Raw genomic sequence first — 19,218 nt, 5'->3', positions numbered from 1 at the left:
CATATGTTTATCTATTCAAAGAGGGTTTTTCTAATTTAACGATTATATGCTATGTGTATTTTACCACAATAAAAAAATTGAATGCAACAATTCTAATAATGGATACAATTACGAAAAAGTCAGGACAGTGGGAAGAGAACTGGCCTAGTGGTCAGAAAGCCTGAATTTCACTTCTGGCCCTGCCTACCAGTGTGATCTTGGACAAATCAATCTTTCCGTGCCTTAATTTTCTGATCTGTAAAATAAGAGGGTTGCTACACATGGTTGGTAAGATGCTTTCCGCTCTAGTAGTTTGTGATTTTATAAAGTAAAGAGGCATTCTTTAGCCTCTCTTGACAGTAACTTTGAAATAGTTGGGCTTAGGGTTTTGGTCTTTTTTGCTGAGAAAGAGTCACCTGAGCTAACATCTGTTGCCAATCTTCCTCTATTTTGTATGTGGGTCGCTGCCACAGCATGGCTGACAAGTGGTGTAGGTCTGTGCCAGGGATCCAAACCTGTGAACCTGGGCCGTGAACCCAGGCCCCCAAAGTGGGGTGCACCAAACTTAACCACTATGCCACAGGGCTGGCCCATGGGCTTATGTATTTTTAAAATTACTTAATAGAGAGAAAAACAAGAACCTTAAATTTCAGAAGCCTTTTAAGGTTCACAGAAGACTATGAATTTATAATTAGGTTTCAGGCTAATTATAATAATCTGGAAGGGCTTTTGCTCAGTATTTTCTTATAAACAATGGAGAATTTAGTCAACTAAGAGAGTTCACTATATTCCACTGCTTATATTTTAAGGAAGTTAGAAACATAAATTTTCACAATTAGAAAAACAATTCATTTTTGTTTATCCAAAGCAGATTGCTTATCCATTAATGTTGCTCAAAAAACTTGGATGATACTTTATACACCTACAGTTTTAAACAAACTCTCAGTACTGCTTGTTCAATGTTTAGCAAAATTCTGCCCATGTCCACCCACTGTAAAACTATTCTTATAGAAAAAGATTACATAAATCTTTTCTTGTTTGCCAGATTTTTCTCCTCAGGATTCAGGGCATGGAAATGTCATCCCTATTAAAAAGGATTTATTCCTTTAGCAGGTAGTTGTTGAAATTGGTGTTAGCGCTTCTGGTTTTATTGATGCCACAAAATACTAGACTACAAAGAAATGAATTAATCTACCTACTCAAATGATTCTTCTGGAACTTCAGAGCTGCAGAAAGGGGAAGTGGTTGAGTGATATAAAATAAATTATTCTGGAAGGCATAGTAAGTACATTAAACTCTGGTCCTAAAAACATCTAATTCAGTTTCAGTTGACTAGTAAGTTGGCACCAGTGGAATAATAGATAAAAACGATAGTGTCATGAAAAAATCTAGTGGTCATTAGCAGAGAATGCTTCCAGGAAGTGTCAGAAACAAAACTATAGCCTCTAGATAAAGATTTAAAGTGACAAATTCTCAAGCCTTGGGGAAAAGCTTATATTTATGGATTTATTTATTTTTAAAGAAGTTTCAAGAAAACTTGAAATATAAGAAATTCTTTGGATACCTCTTTAAAATCTAAAGCCACATTATTATAGAAACATAAAATGCATTTCACATAGCAATTCTGATTTATATTACAAGAGACATTTAGAGAATTAAAAACCTAGGCAAAAAGGGAAATTTTAGTACTATGGGAAAAGGAGAAAATTAGTTCTAAAAAAAGTACTTTTTTCCTGCTAATTCTTCTGCTCTTCTCTCACTTCCCCACTATGTTGTCAAAGTGATGTGATAAGGGTATCAGTTTGCAGGTGGATAAAAGCAGGGACTTGAATCCTAGTCCTACCACTTAGTGTGTGGTCTTACACAGATTACGCCCTCTCTGCACCTCAGTTTCTACATTTACGTATTGAGTCTAACAACACTCACCCTGCAGACTATCGTAAGGGTTAATAGTAACAGCTAATGCTGACTGAGCGCTCCATATGTGCAAGGTAACATTCCAAGCACTGAACAAACAATGCTTCTTTAATCCTCACAACAACCAAAATATGTCTTCTATACACAAATAGAAATCCACATCTATCTTCTTTATTTCATTATCCTCTTTTACAGAGGATTTATTCATTATTCTCTTTTACAGAGTAAACTGTAACTCAGAGAGATTAAGTAATTTGCCCAAAGTCACACAGTTGGAACCTGAACTTGAAATCCAGAACTCTCTAATTCTAAATTCCATACTCTTCTCCATTAAACCCAAAGGTAACATGTAAAGAATAAAGAGTTGAGATGGTCAATGTTTGATATACAAATACTGGATATGACACAAACTTGGCTCAAATGCAAAAAGATGCCTTTTTATTCACACATAGCTCTCTTTTGTTGGTAATCTTTCATGATGCCCCTGGTTTGGACGGATTTTAACTGAACTAAGCTGAACAGCTCAGGACCGAATAACGAATCATATGCCACTTCAACGCCACTCATTCCTGATCCTAGCCCAACTCCGTAACTCCTGGAGGCATTGGTCACATGAACTAGTGGCACACAGAGTCCTGGGCATCCCTGCTCTACCTGGCCAGGCCAGCATCCCGGGCCTCTACCCAGCAAATGCCTGTGGCACAGCCAAATATCCCCTGGGGGCAAAATCGCCTCCAACTGAGAACCACTGGTACAGATCTACTAATTAGGACAGGAAAATTCTGGCAAATATTCTCAGATTTTAAGTCATTTCTTGAAAAGATTTTCAACAAAAGAAGAGAATGAAAACATACAAAAGATTCAATCTTGACCTCCTGTCAGCATTAGAGATGCCCTCCCCCAACTCTGGGCAAGTTCTCTAGATGACTTTAGCCCATAATTGCTTCTCCCTCAGCACCATTCGCCTTTGTAGTCCTACGGTTCAATTAGCCCTCTAGAGAACATACTGGTATCAATACTTGTCTTGAGTTTATCTGCCATCCTTAACTGTATCATATACTCCTTGCAGACACAGACCATCAGCTAAGGGTTCTTTTACCTTCCACAGCTCCCAGCATAGCGCTAAATATCCGGGGGGTGCTGAAATATCCACTGACAGCTGACGTGACTGTCAGACAAAGGCTGCAAGCATCAGCTCAACAGAGAAGTTTTTACTTCAAATTTATACATCCTGCTCACAATATTGAGAATTTCCATGACCACACCCCCAAAATGCCTTAGATGACCTGTTATATATATATTCTGTGTTCATATTTCAGTCTCATTTCTTTAACGAAGCAATTATTTGGCATCATCCTAAGAAGTTCACATTTTCCCCATGTTTTAAGTTTTCTTTACATCACTTTTATCTCCCCGCAATATATTTTTTCTACCCATGTGATAAACATGACCAAACTTACCATAACCACAACTAAGATATTTCAACTTACATAGAGAAGCTATGACTATTTTCAAATGATATTTTAAAATCACATCATCCTATTTACATAAAAACTTATTTTAAGCAAGGACTCCATCAGAAATGATTTCACTAGTATGAGGGAAATAAGCCTACACTTTTATATCACATTCCACTTCTGCTTGACAAATTGAAATGAAACATTTTTGAAATCACAAAAGAATTAGAAGAACCAATTTATTCTCTCTTACTAAACCACTGCTTGAAAAAGACAAAACTTTGAAGTATATAATTGAAAAGAGCATTTACTTAGAGAAACAGGCTTAAGCCCTCACTGCCTCTGGCTGCACCACTGGCTAGGATTCAGGGAGCCTGTGTTCTCCCCATGACATCTGGGACACCTGCTCACAAGTCAAGAATGGCTTCTGCCAATACCTGAACATACAATGAACATGACCAGAAAGTAATCACACTACGTTTTTCCCCTTTTCCTGCTTATAAACAATATGTCCCTTGTAGAAAATTTGGAAAACAGAGAAAAGCATAAAGAAGAAAATTAAATCACCAAAGAAGCCAATTAATACTTTCGTGTGTGTCCTCCTGGTCTTTTTTTCCATGCAGGCACACACACGAACTCTAATAAACTGAACCACACACGAGAAGGAGTACTGTCTTTCCCAAAGGTGTAAAGGAAGGCTGTGCACTAACTCCACTGAGGGCTCCACCGTCGAGTCCTATCTCCAGAGCCTGAAGCAGACTCTTGAAAATCCTCAAAGGAATGTTTAGAATCAAGTCAAAGATCACTCAGAATCAAGTGTGGGGAATAACTAGAGCAATAAAAGGACACTTTCCCATGAAGAAAAAGATGATTTTTCTTATGTGGTTCATAACCAGCTCTAAAAATAATTCCAAAGGAACACCACCTGAAACGTTTTGTAAGGTGACCGTGGAATGAGGCCTGCAGTGCCTCCAGGTGACCAACCGGAGGAGATCTCACACCAGTTATTTGCCTGTAGACAATTTGGGGGTGATTTTTTTTAGAACAAAGTCTCATCATTTTACTCATACATTTATTCTTCCATCTTCTCTAATTTTTCACACTTCCTTCTGCCCCTTTTTCTCTTAGAACACAATCTCCACCAAATTATGCCTTCTACACACACACACAGAAATTAATATGTCTTATTTATTTTATTTTTGACCACAACATTCACAGTTAGACAAGTGTCAGGGATTATTCAAATCATTCTTTCGGTTCCACAATATCAGGCACTGGGATAAAACTCACTCTGACTCGAGGAGCTCAATTCCATAGAACGCAACGTTGCTATATTTCTACTCTATCCTAGGGTTAGGACACTGGTCCAGAGACATGATGCCATTTTCCCAACATCGCCTAGGCAGAGACAGACCCCACGAGAACCCTCCTCATTAACCATTCTTCCTCTCAGTAAATTGATGTTGTCTTATTTTCTGTAACATTAAATTCAAATTTTTATTTAGTAACTTTTTACTCCTTCTTAAAAAAAATTACATTAAAGGCATTAGCCATCTACATTCTCAGGAGAGTAGCCCAGGTATCAGGGAGAAGACAGACCCTGTGTTTTTGGTACTCATTTCTTACCAATCCTGTGTACATCAGTTGCAAATGATTCCTTAAACTGGAATCTGGGATTTCTGCCATGGCCTCTTGTTGCCAAGTAAATTCAGGGGACATACATTACTAGATGATCAATTCTTTGCATTTATAATAGGAATATAGAAAACTACCATATGAAAGAACTGTTGTTTCTACTATTAAAATTTCACTTAATCCTTGCCCACCTGCATCACTGAAGATTAAACTATAATAGATAAACTGAAAGTAAACTCTCAGGGCTTTTGAAATTCAAACTCTACAATTATTGTTTACCACTGGGGGATCACAGTCACAAGTCTGTAATGTGTGTTTAGTCTAATCCCTCCTCACTGATTAGAAACGGTGAAAGAGCACAGAACTTCCCTTCCTTGCCCTTCACTCCGTGGTGCTATTTGCACAAAGGTCCACTGAATACCCAAGAGCCAGGAGTGCAGCCCTCATCGGTGCTCAGGTGACAAAGCCTGGGATGGGGGCCTTGGGGTAACACTAAACTGACAATTTAAACACGGACACTGTGTACAATGCCACCTTCCTATGAGAAACAGTAAGTGACAACTTCATCTGAAAAACCAAAACAAAGCAACTCATCAGGCTTCTACTAACCATCTTCTTTTCCTTGCCCTTAAAATCAAGTCTTATTTACCAAGTGCCTCCCAAGTTCAAGGCACAGTACTGAGCATGATGCTTGATCATCTAATGATAAAGTGCTTTGCAACCAGGGTTTCTGATGTACCAGACAAGTGGAAAGGTCTCACCAGAGACAAAAAGGTTGGGGGTCGGCGGGGTGGACTCACACTGACCCACCGTTTCTCCTTTCACGAAGATAAGGGGACATTATCAAATTATAAAAGACAGACTCAAATGGTAGGTCTCCACAGCCATACGCCCTGCTCTGACAGGGGCTGAGGGTAACTCAAGCAGGCAGCTGAGATTTTATCTACCCTCCCTTTCCCTGAGCCACAGCCAGACTTTCAAGTGGAGGAAATGTAAGGCAGACAGTATAGGAAAGGTTATACAGTGAGCAAACTGATGTGGATGGAGACAGCTAAAAAGCACAGCCTAATTGTAAAGACAGCCGTAACCACTTCATTTCCTGGGCCATCTGAAGTCCTGCTCTCACGCATGTAGTGGAAACTGTGACTTCCCTAGAAGTCCGACCTTTACAATGCATACAATGATACCCGGGGATTTCCTTGAAGGCAGAGCTCAGTACAACCAGATCCTTCAGCTCCCTGTTTTTCAACCATTTTCATCATAGCCCCCTAAAGGAAAAACTTCTGTTTCCTTCTCTACTCATAATCAACACTTCTGGGCGCAGGTGTGTGGGTTTTCCCACACCAAGCAATTCTCCAGTTCTTGAAGGACACCAACTGGGTGTCCTACAATTTAACTCTATGCTGACACTAACTTCCCAGAGTTAGTGCAGACCCCCCTGGTTAAGGGCTCAGTCCCACAAGGCTCCCCCTCCTTCATGCACCAATCCCAGGTCTCAGGTTGTCACCTGTACTTCTGACCAACTGGCTATAAATCGGGGTTCCCATGACCCCCTCTTCAAGTTTGATAATTTGCTAGAACAGCTCATAGAACTCTGGAAAACAGTTTACTTACTAGATTACCAATTTATTATAAAAGACTACAACTCTGGAACAGCCAGATGGAAGAGATGCATAGGCCAAGGCAGCTGGGTGCGCCACCCTCCCAGCACCTCAACGTGTTCACCAACCTGGAGACTCTCCAGACCCCAGTGCTTAAGGTTTTTATAGAGGCTCCATTACTAGGCATGATCGATTAAATGATTGGCCATTGGTGATTAACTCTACCTCCAGGCCTTCTCCCCTCCCCAGAGGTCAGGGGGTGAGGCTGAAAGTTCCAACCCTCTAATCACATAGTTGGTTCCCCTGATAACCAGCCCCCAACCTTAGGGGCTTTCCAAAAGTCACTTTATTAACATGAACTCAGGTGTGGCTGAAAGGGGCTTGTTATTGAACAACAAAAGATGCTCCTTTCACATTTATTGCTCTGAAGTTGTTTCAGGAGCCAGGACAAAAACCAAATATTAATTTCTTGTATTACTTTAGGAGCTCTGTGCCAGGAACTGGGGGAAAAGACACACTCCCCTCAGGGCCTTTTTAGATATTTTTTCCTAATTGTGATGCACTCTCCCCACTGAAATATTAATATCGCAGATATACTTTATATGTTTACATATTATATGTATAGCTGCACTTTATACATAAAAAGAGCAACATTTTTTGCCCCCACCCCCAAGTCAATTTTCATCCCTTTGGGGAGATAACGCCCTGTTAAGAACACATGGTTCAGCTTATGAAACAAGACACTGGTAGAGCCAAGAATATAAAACTAGGTTATTACAGGTTAACCCAGAAGTTATGTCTCTGTATCAGAAAGATTCACAATACTCTTAATAATATAAATAAATAAACTATAATCTCCTTCTGGAATAATAATTTGCCTGCAACTGTAGTACTATAATTTAACCTGTTTGCTTTTATAATCTGAAATTAAGTAACAAAAACACATTAACTGAGCACCTAGCACGTACAAATAAGAGTCTTAACTCAAACTGAAGAGAATAATCCGTGTGACTCTACGTAAAATAATGTAAAATGAACTCTCTTTCACTCACAAGTAATACATCAATATTTATTACAGTAACTCTCCAGGAGCCATACCTGTACTTTGGATTAAGTGTAAAACTATGGGATTGAGTTAGTATCAACACCATTTCAGACAGCCCTTTACAAAGGATTTATTTAAAATGCAATAAGTAAAAAAGTCCAAAATCTCAGATATGATCATTACTTCCAGCCTGTCTCATTAAAACCTTACTCATGCCTCAACACCTAGGCTGAGGGGGTTCTGTAGGGGATGAACTCCTTTGGCTCTGCCAATAATTTCCCATGCAGCCTGGGTAAATCATTTAACTGCTCCGTGTTCCCTTCTCTAACCAACCAATAACGTAAATCAACACACTGTAATGGAAAAACACACAACACTCCTGGTCAGGAGACCTGCCCTCTGCTCCCACCTTAGCTACTGACTCACTGTGTGAAAATGGGCAAGTCACCTCTCCTCCCTGAGGTCTCATTTTCCCCATCTATAAAAGGAAGTCATCATACCAGATGCATGCATGGAGATTCTGCGTTCTAAATGCCTTCACCTGGCTAATTCATAGACAATATCATACCAAACAAAACAATGCCCCTTATTAAATTCTATAAAATTCAAGAACATATAATCTGAGTCAACCCAGCCAGTACAAGACTTGGTAGAGAAAGTATTGCACAAAAAAATACTGGAAAGAAAAACATGACTGCTCTCCAAGACAACAGTCTTAAAAGTTTAGGCCAAATACCTCCCCAACTTGAATTAGGTACAACTGTCACTCATGAGAATTCACTGTCGCCTCTTTTTGAGCCATATCTATTTTCTGCCTGGATCAGCTCTTAGTGTAATGTTTTCTCCAATAAATTACCTTCTGGAATTTGGGAAATCAAGTCCTATTTACCCTATAGATACCTTATACTATGTATTCCAATTATATCACGTCTCAGCTTTGGTTTTTCCAAACTTATTACTTTAGATGATCTCCATTCTTGCCACCCCTTTGTTCACTTCAGTAGCCCTAAGCTAACTCTTTTCTGTTGGAACTTTCTTCACCTCCTAGGAAAACTAGGAAGACTGACCAAAATGAAAGCCAATAACCGGGAGAAGGAAGGAAAATACATCGAGAGAGACAATTTTCGCCACTGTTCTCAGCTCTACGACACAAAGTAAAATAAATATTATTTCCCCAAACTAGCAGCATAAAAATATATCCTATCTGCTGAGAATTAACAGGACAGTTCTTTGATTTCTCTATGCAATTAAGTGCTTCTAAGACTGCTTCACAAAGTATTGCGGTACCTCTTATTTGAAGTATTCAACCAAAAAGGGTGGATGATCAGCTGGCAAGGATGCTATAGAAGCCATTCCTGCATTGGATAGAACAGACTAGTTCAAAAGTCCCTAACAGTTTTCTATCCCAAGGCAGTTGAGACATAACGTCATCCTACCAACCAACTGGTAATACTGGCGTACTAGTTAACATGACCATCAATGGGAGCCAAGCAACTATGTCAGAGGGTGTTTGCAGCATTGGATATGCACGTCCCTACATCCAGTGGGTATCAGTTGAGAATCATGGGATTAAATTACTTCTAAAATCTCCTCTAAATATAAAAGTCTACTGATAACCTCACACAGTCTATCTTTATTTGAAGCCAAGTGTCGACGTTTTGCTACCATCATCCAACAGATCCCCCAACCATTCCCCCTCATTTCGTCACAGTTTTAATTACTGGCTAACTGTCATTTTGTCTAATACTACTTCTGTCTGAATTCTTAGCAAGTTCAATACACACACAGATGATCCTTCCAAAAATCTGACTCTCAGTTAACTGAATTTTTGTTTTACCGATGTTGCCCTCTACTTGACTTCAGCCTTGTATTCCCATGGTCAGACCCGAAGACCTTATTATGATCAATAACTACAACCCCTCCATAATCTCAGTTTCATGCATCCCACTCTCAGACCACAACCTCTCTTTCCAGCTCACTCCTCTATACCTCAAACCAACTATCCTTCAATTCCACTGGGACCTCAAAACTACCACCTTTTCACTGACCTTCTCTCCATTGATTTCTCTTTCCCTTTCTTACCCAGCTTAAATTCCACAGCCAATCATTTTAATTAATCTTTCAGGTATACTATCTAATCCCTTGCCTCTCTCTTGCTGTGATACCCATGCTTGGTAAAAGCACAACTGATCATTCCATGGCTGCGCCCATGCAGCTTAAGGCAGCTGGGGAATACACACATACACATACATACACACCCACACACACACACACACAGAGCCATGCTGCCTGCTTCACTTTTAATTTATCATACCAAATTTCAAGTGGGCCCCTTCATGCTATCTGGCAATCATAGTTTATTTACATCCCTAGGTTTATCTTCTCTCTCCTAGATGACTTTCACATTTTCTTCTCTCTCCTCAAATCCTAACCCTACTTCCTTCTTCTGTCTCATTTGATTAACCTGGCTTCCAACTTCACTAAGAAAACTGAAGCCATCAGAAGAAACTTCCAGATTTCCATACCACATCTCCCCACCCAGCAACATTTGCACCCACATGCACTCTTCCAGGCTCTTTCGACAGATTTACTTTCCTCCTCCTATCCAAAGCCAAGCCGGCCACTGATACCCCCTCTCACCTACTCAAGGTCGTCACTCCAGCAATTCTCCCTTCTCTCTCCTCCTTCATCAGATTTTCACTCTCTACTGGAGCTCTCCCTTCAGCCTACGAACATGTTGCTCTTATTCTCATCTTAAAACAATAAAAAAATCAACCACACTCTTCTCAGTAGCTCCCACCTATTTCTCTGCTCCTTTATCCTGCAAAAATTTCAAGTTGTTTATAGTCACCATCTCCAATTTCTCTCCTCCCAAACCTATTTCGCCGCAACTACCCTCTTCAAGGTCACTAAAGACCTCCACATTGCTAAATCCAAAGGTCAATCCTCAGTTCTCTTCTTACTTGACCTATTAGCAGCATTTGGCAGAGCGGACCACTCCTTCCACCTTGACAACACTTGACTTTTGCTTCTAGGACTCTAGACTCTTGGTTCTCCTCCCTCACTGATCATCCTTTCTCAGTCTCCTCTGCTGGTTCTTTCTCTTCTCCCTAGCCTCTCGATGTTGGAATGTCCCTGGGCTGAGTCCTTGGTCCTCTTTATTTTGTCCACTTACTCCCTTGGTCATCTCATCCAGGCTCAAGGTTTTAAATGCCATGTATATGCCTCTCTTCCCAAACTCTACATATCTATCCAACTGTCTGCTTGACATCTCCACTCGGAAGTCTAGTAGCCACCGCAAAGTTATCTAGTAGCCACCGCAAAGTTAACATGTCCAAAACTGAATTAATGATATGTCACCCTGCCCCTCAAAGTCTGCTTCATCTGTAGCTTCCTCACTGAAACTGATGGCAACCTCTCCTTCAAATTGCTCAGGCCCAAATCCCAGAGTCCTCCTTGACAGCTCTCTTTCTCTCATACCCCACATCCAAACTGGCAGGAAATCATGCTGGCTCTACCTCAAAATATATCCAGATCTGACCTTTTCTCAACCCTTCCATGGCTACAGCTCTGATCTAAGCCACCACTACCTCTCACCTAGAACACTGCAACAGTCTCCGAAGAGATCATCTTGGTTCCTCCTCACCTCCACCATCTAGTCTCTACACGGCAGCCAGAGTGATCTTTTTAGACCTGAAGTCAGATCATGTCACTCTCTGCTCGACGCCCTGGAACAGTTCCCAGTTGACTCTGACTAAATGTGAAAGTACCGGCCTACAAAGCCCTAAATAATCTGGTCCTCCCTTATCTCTCTGACCTTCTCCCTTCCTCAGCCACAGTGTGTTCCTCGCTATTATTCAAACACATGAGGCACACTTTCACCTGAGGGCCTCTGCTGTAGCTATGCCCCTATGCTCTTCTCCCACATACCCAGATGGCAAACTATCTCATCTCCTTCCTCAAACCGCAAGCTCTCAAGAAGCTCTACCTTGACCATCCTATGTAATATGGCAATCAACACAACAATCTCAACACCCTTGACCCTGCTTTATTACTTTTTTCATATCACTTACCATCTTCCAACATACCCATGACTTGTACTGTCTAGTGACTACCGCCTCCCCAGAAGGGAAACTCCACAAGGGCAGACATTTTGTTCGCTGGCGTATCCAAAGCACACAGACCAAGGCCTGACACACAAAAAGTACTCGACAAATATTTTTTTGAATGAAAAAATGAACACTTGAAACCAGATCTTAAATGTGGACCAGAGAGAGATTTGAGGTCAACAGAAGAAAACCTCAAATGGCCCAAATACAACTATGGTCTCAATTATGCCCCTAGACAATTAGCTACTTAGAAAGCCTGTATTATTGCTTTCAGATCTCAAGGCAGATTGTTTAATAGAAGCACTGGCGACCTTGTCAGGATACTAGCCCATACTAGAGACAAGTACCTAGGAAATCTGGAGGACAGCGCCCACTCTTCCCACCTTTGCCTCTAGGTGACCACACTGGGCACAGTCCTGTCTCTTTCCTCCGGCTTTGTAAATCAGAGAAGTGACTTGCAAATACCACATGATTTAGAAATGGGAGAAAGCAAGTCAGTCAGGGCTAATGCAGCTTTCAAAATGCCTAGTTTACTCCCATGGATTAAGCACAGGCTCTTACAAGTTAGAACTCAATCACTGTCATCCATGTCAGAGGTTCTCAACCAGGGCTGCTATTTGAATTCCTGAGGCACTTACAAAATACTATAGCTGCCCCTCCCTTCTGAAATAAATGGTCTGGGTGAGGCCCGGCAGCACAGGTTGTAAAAGCTTCCCAGGTGATTCAAATGTACAGCCAGAGCAGGGAGCCAGGGATGGAGATCAACCTCACTTCCCAGACTGAAAATACAGCTCAGACAGAATGACATCTGCCTAAAGTCACATAGCTGAGCGGCAATGTTAGGACTGAAAACTGTCACTTGTCTCTTCAGAGAAACAGCAATAAAGGAGAAATTTCATTACAACATAGTAATTTATAAGGCTACGTGTTATAGTGGTTAAGACTTCAAAATTATACAGATCCACGTTCAATTAGGGCTTTGATAGTTAACAGCTAATATTAGTGGTTCTCAAACTTTGTTGCATATTATAATTACCTTGGGATAATTACCTGGAGAAGATTCTAAAAATCTCTATGCCCAGGCCACACCTCACACCAATTAATACAGAGTCTCTGGGAGTGAGTTTCAGGCAGCAGTACTTTTTAAAGTTGCCCAGGTGATTCCAATATGCAAACAAGTTTGAGATCTGATGAGCTACATAACCTGGAATAAATCACGTGACCTCTTTAAGCCTAACTCACATGGATATTGTGATTAAATAAGATAACGTATGTATGTAAGCAGCTGCTATGAGTATGATTACCACCTCTCTTCCTTCTACCATTACTATCATCATTAGCGGTACTCCTTCCCTCTTATTGAGATAGTATTCACACATTCTAAAAGTCACCTTTTTTAAAGTGTAAAATTCGGTAGTTTTTAGTATATTCATAAAGTTGTGTAACCATCACCACTATCTAATCCCATGAACATTTTCCTCACCTCAGCAAGAAACCCTGTACCCAGCAGTAACCCCTCTTCCCACCCCCTGGGAACCACTAAGCTACCTTCTGTCTCTATGAAGTTAACTATTCTGGACATTGCATATAACTGGAATCATAAACTATGTGGCATTTGTATTTGGCTTTTTTCACTTAGCATAACATTTTTGAGATTCATCCACCTTGTAGCACGCATCCATGCTTCATTCCTTTTTACAGTTGAATAATATTCCATTGTATGGCTATACCACATTTAGTTTTCAGCAGCTGTTTCCACTTTTTGGCTATTATAAATCATGCTGCTAGGAACATGTGTGTACAAGATTTTGTGTGGACATATGTCTTCACAGTTCTCTTGGGTATAAGACCTATGAATGGACATTCTCAGCCATATGGTTTAATTTTTTGAGCAACTACTACTGTTCCAAAGTGGCCACAGCACCATTTTACATTCCCACCAGCAGCGTATAGGGGTTCAGAGTTCTCCATATCCTCATCAACACTTGTTATTGTCTCTTTTTGATTGCAGCCGTCCTAGTGGGGGTGAAGTGGTACCTCATCCTGCTTGTAATTTCCCTGATGCCTAACAATGTTATGCATTTTTCACGTTTACTGGCCATGTGTGTATCTTCTTTAGAAAAATGTCTATTCAACTCCTTTGCCATTTTTAAACTGGGTTATTGTCTTCTTATTATTGAATTATGAGTTCTTTATACATCCTAGATACTAGATCCTTATTAGACATATGGTTTACAAATACTTTCTCCCATTCTGAGGGTTATCTCTTCACTTTCCTGAGTGTCCTTTGAAGTATGAACGTTTTTCATTTTGATGAAGTCCTATTTATCTATCTTTTCTTTGGTGGTTTGTGCATTATTAATTTTTAAGGAAGAGACTAGAGGCAAAAAGTTATTAGGATATTCTATGACCGGGTAAATTGTTCAGACTTGTAATAAGCAAAGAAGTGAGCTGGCCACTCACTTAAATCATGAATTCCCATTTAGGAAACATACTTTATCTTGGGGGAGGGTAGAAAGGAAGCTACTCATTTCTAAGTGTTTACTTAACTAGATTTTCAGATGAAGTATTTGGCCTTTGAATGCCAAGTGGCCAATAAACTGCAAAAAAGTAAAACCCTAGTCAGATTGGTACATTTTCAGGGCTATTTGTCATAACACCTAAATTTTCATAGTCCTTACTAGAACTAGAATTGTTTCTTCAAACTGAGTACATTTAAAATGGATCTTTTAAAACAGTTTCAAACTAGTATTTTTCTGAATCAGTAAAAACTAAAGCCTGGCAGGGCATAACCTCAGTGTTCCATTACTGCTTGATAAATACTAAATAGATAATACATAATTCCAAATAATTAGTGGAGATTATGTAATTTGCGATGTAATAATCTCAAAGGACCAGTCATGACTATAGTAATTTTTCTGACAAAAATAACAAAAAATCAGTTGTTAGTGTCCTCAAAGTGGGTGATGGCACCACTGTCTACGTTTCCCTGTGTCACACTCAGTACGGTATTCACTATTTACATGTGCTCAATTTCTGCCACAGGACTCCATTTCTAATTTGTTCAGTTTCTTTATTTCTCCCCTCTGTATAGAGTCTGAAGTTTTTAAATGCTTTTTTCATTGATTGCCATAATCATATGCTTTTTCCCCCCATAATCTGTTCATGTGGTGATTTAAATAGATTTTTCTTATATTAAAGAATGTTGTGTTCTTGGAATAACCCAACTAGGTCATGATAAACTCTTTTTATGTATTTCTGGGTTGGGGTTGCTAACATTTTGATTAAAATCATGTCATCTCTGTGAATGAGATGGCCTTTAACACTTTTCTTCACTGGCACTGTCTTTAGAGGTTTAGATCATGTTAAGGAACACTGGAATTAATTAGGTCTGCTATCTCTCTTACTATTCTCTAAAATCTTATGTAAAACTTTATTCTTTCATTAAATAATTGGTTGAATATTCAGGAAAAAAAAAGAATACCTTTAATATCTTTCTTTAATTTGCCAACCAACTTTTTGACTTAATTTTTTGGTTTAAAAAGCTTTGAGTGGTGTTGGCTGCACAACAATGTGAATGTACTTAATGCCTCTGAACTATACACTTAAAAGTGGTTAAAATGGTAAATTTTATGCTATGTATATTTAACCACAATTTTTTTTTTTTAAAGATTGGCACCTGAGCTAACAACTGTTGCCAATCTTTTTTTGTTGTTTTTGCTTTTTTCTCCTCAAATCCCCCCAGTACGTAGTTGTATATATTTTAGTTGTGGGTCCTTCTAGTTGTGGCATGTGGGACGCCGCCTCAACAGATGAGCAGTGCCATGTCTGCGCCCAGGATCTGAACCGGTAAAGCCCTGGGCCACTGAAGCAGAGCGCGCGAACTTAACCACTCAGCCATGGGGCCGCCCCTAACCACAATTTTTTAAAAAGTAAGAGAAAAGTAAAAGGAGAGAAAGAGAAAAGTGGGGAGGGAGATGAAAGAGAAAAAGTAGAAAAGATTGAGACCCCCCCCAAACAAATAAACCAGTCTGAGTACTTGCTGGCAGACAACATTCAAGAAAAGGATGCTGAGAGTAAGGTGCAGTTCACTGGGCACTCAGACCACCCCCAAAGCAAAGGACAGGAGGTAGGTCACCCCGGAAGAGTAACATGACCCACCACATATTCATACAGAGACTTGTCTCGTATCTAAAATGTGGAGCTATTCAAGGATGTCCTTCACACTTCCTAAGAGCTGGGTTGCATCCAAATGTCACTTCACTGTATTTCCATATCTAGGGCTCCTCCTAGAGAGAAGATAGTTAAGTTTCCTTCATACCACATAGGCAAGGATCCTCTTAATGGAATTAAGCTAATGGCAATCTTTTGGTTTTTGACTGACGGCAAATGAATGTACCAATACTGTAGAGAAAAAGAAGAAGAAAAAGATACTTCAGGGCAAAGAACCATGAGAAATCCACAGCATGTCCCTTTGCTTTGCAGTTCTCTTAAGAACACTGTTTAACGTCTAAAACAAGTAAAATGTCATTTTTCCAGAAAATATCTTTGACCATAATTCCAAAGTAATACAGTGTTTTCAGTCCAGCTTCTGAATTTATAGCCATAAATGTAAATGACAAGGCCATACTTCTTTAACATATGAACCAGGGGGACAGATTTGTCAAAAAGTGATTGAAGCCAGATAAGCTTTTCTGAAAATAGTCCTCATAAATATAACGAGCACCACTGAATATAATTTTATTCCAAATTGATCCAGTTTATGTACCATACCTTAAATATATTTTTAGAATGAAGACAGTCTACAGCGATGCCTCACTATGATAAATGCTCAACAAGGATTTGCTGGATGAATCAATGGGAAGGACCAAGCCTCAACTTGAGTTTGTTTTGATAACAGGGAGATGACAACATACGCTAAAATCTCCTTATCTTTTCTAGATCTATCAGGGCCTTATTTTGATTGCTATTGCAAAAAAATAAAATCTACTATCTTTGCAATTCAATGCAACAGACACATTAGATTGCCCCTAGAAAAAATAAAGTGAGAAGGAGGAAGGAGAGAAGGAAAGAAAAGGAGGAAGGAGTATCGTACTATGCCAGAAGGAGCTTCTCCCATGACGACCTGAGTTAGATCAGATTTCAGGCAAACTAAGGAGCCCCAATCTCACTGAATACTCAAGCGTCGACCAAAAATTAAGATGAAATATTCTACTTCTATAAACTGATCTTCCACCTGACCCTTGATCTCAGGGAAGATGGGGTAAGCTCACTGTAAATATGATTTTTCTCATTCCCTTCTATAGTGTTTCACCTAGCATAGCATACCTGGTGAGGCAGCCAATTGTTACAAGACCGAAAAAACACTATACAGGCAGCAGTTCCTAAAGGACTATATTATGGGTTGAACTGTATCCCCTAAAATTCAGATGTTGAAGTTCTAACCTCCAATATCTCAGGATGTTACTTTATTTGGAAATAGAATATTACCTTATTTGTAGATCTAATTAGTTAAGATGAAGCCATACTGGAGTCGGGTGGGCCCTTAATTCAAGACGACTATTGCCCTTATATAAAGAAGAAATCTGAACACAAACAGGCACACAGGGAGAATGCCACGTAAAGACTGGAGTTATGCTGCCACAAGCCAAAGAACTACCAGAAGCTGGAAGAGACCTGCAAGGCCCTAGCACCTTCAGAGAGAGCATGGCCCTGCTGACGCCTTGATTTCAGACTTCTGGCATCTAGAACTGTGAGAGAATAAATCCCCGTAGTTCTGAGCCTCCAGTTTGTCATACTTTGTTACTGCAGCCTCAGCAAACTAATACAGACAACAAGAGGCTAATGTGTGCCAACTAGCCTGCCCCCTTCAGACTGCACTTCAGACCTAGCTTTCCACCTCGCGGCCACTGCCACATCAGCCCGGGCCCCAGCACCTCACTCTTGAGCTGCAGCCACAGCTGCCCGGTCTCCCTGACTTTAGACTCTACCTCTACCTGGTTCAGGTGCCAAACTCACCTGCACACCACCATGACATTAACCTTTGAAAGATGCTAACTTCTTTGCATCACTCTCTTGTGAAAAATCTCTAGTGACTCACCATTTCCTACACGAAAAAGCCCAGATTCTCCTGCCTAGCTCTTTTAAGCTAGCTCCAGCTGCTAAGTGAGGTTTTCCTAGTGACCCTGGAAAATACAACCATTATTCTTGATGCTATGCTTTCTCCCCTGCTTGTCACTCTCCCCCTGCACCAACCCAAATCTTGACCATCTCATGAAGACTCCTGCCAAGACCCACTTTCACCTTGAAGCTCTCTCTATACACTCAAGCCCACAGCAAAGGCCACATCTCTGACCTCTATGCATTTACTGCTGCACCAGTCATTCTGCACTCATCAAAGATGGCCTTGCAGTTACCCAGCATTTTAAAAGTGCACACTTTGATTCCATAGCTGGACTATGAGCTCCTGAAGGACAGGGTTCATGTTTTACAATTCTGGGGGTATTTCTTAAAGCCAAAGACAATGCCAGGCATATTATAGGCAAGCTCTAAATTACTGAATTAACAATTAAACATATATTAAAATTTCTTAGAAATGTTACTTTTGGCTCTTCCTTCAAGTGGGAATTTAAAATTGAACAAATCTATAGATTTCATAGAATCCTAATGGTTCCACATATATGTGAATAATTTAAAACTTACAAGGAACAGAAGAAAAAAACTCCTTGGGGCTTTTAGTCCCAAGTTACTTACCATTCTTCATCACTACATTGGACCAGACATTAGCATTCAAGGCTTGAACAATTCGCTTTACTCCTGTAGATTCTGGGAAGTCATCTAATCAGGGAGGGGAAATATATATATTTATACACACAATTATACATACATATATCCCCCTAACCATATTTTTAAATAACTGTGGCTTAATTATCTTGCTTATTTAGTTGTTACTTCACGTTGCAACTTACGTAATAAGGAAAAGAATAAAGCATATACAGGGCTCAGAGCTTCTGATAAGAATATTCTAGAAACTAAAACAATGAAATAAACACACACTATAAAAGGTTTCTATAATAAAGTCATCCCCATTACCTCACCAATGGAATCCACTCATATTCTCCTGAAAATGTTAGTTTCCATTAATTACACAATCCTGGGATAGTACTAGAAATACCAATCTTGGTTATTTATAGATAATGAGTTTCCTGAAGGCAGGAATGGTCCCCTTAGCATGCTATAAAATCCTGTAAATGCCCTAACTTCTCCTGGCAAACATAGAGTAATAATTATTGTTTAAAATAGATATTTAGGGAACAATTTCTTGATCAGAAAAAGATAGTTTAAGAGTGAGAACTGAAATTACTATAACCATAACAGACAAGCAAAGGGTTATTAAAAAAACAACAATAACAACTTAGTTTAGTTAACTTAATATTGGTACTATCCTGACTCTGGAATTTAATTGATACTACTCA

At 39.8% G+C, this 19,218-nt stretch overlaps 1 protein-coding gene across 3 annotated transcripts in view; it reads right to left on the bottom strand.

Moving 5' to 3' along the window:
* AAGAB (alpha and gamma adaptin binding protein) overlaps positions 1-19,218 on the bottom strand; it is a 47,844-nt gene that overhangs the window by 10,287 nt on the left and 18,339 nt on the right. For all 3 annotated transcript variants that reach the window (XM_001496758.6, XM_070270095.1, XM_070270086.1), the window contains one exon: positions 18,497-18,580. In XM_001496758.6, the coding sequence (XP_001496808.1) occupies positions 18,497-18,580 (84 nt within the window). The remainder of the gene's footprint in view (positions 1-18,496; positions 18,581-19,218) is intronic.

The sequence above is a fragment of the Equus caballus genome, chromosome 1 (assembly GCF_041296265.1).
Source record: "Equus caballus isolate H_3958 breed thoroughbred chromosome 1, TB-T2T, whole genome shotgun sequence".
Lineage (NCBI taxonomy): Eukaryota > Metazoa > Chordata > Mammalia > Perissodactyla > Equidae > Equus > Equus caballus.
Note: the sequence above shows the minus strand (reverse complement) of the source record. Positions and strands in the feature narration are given on the sequence as shown.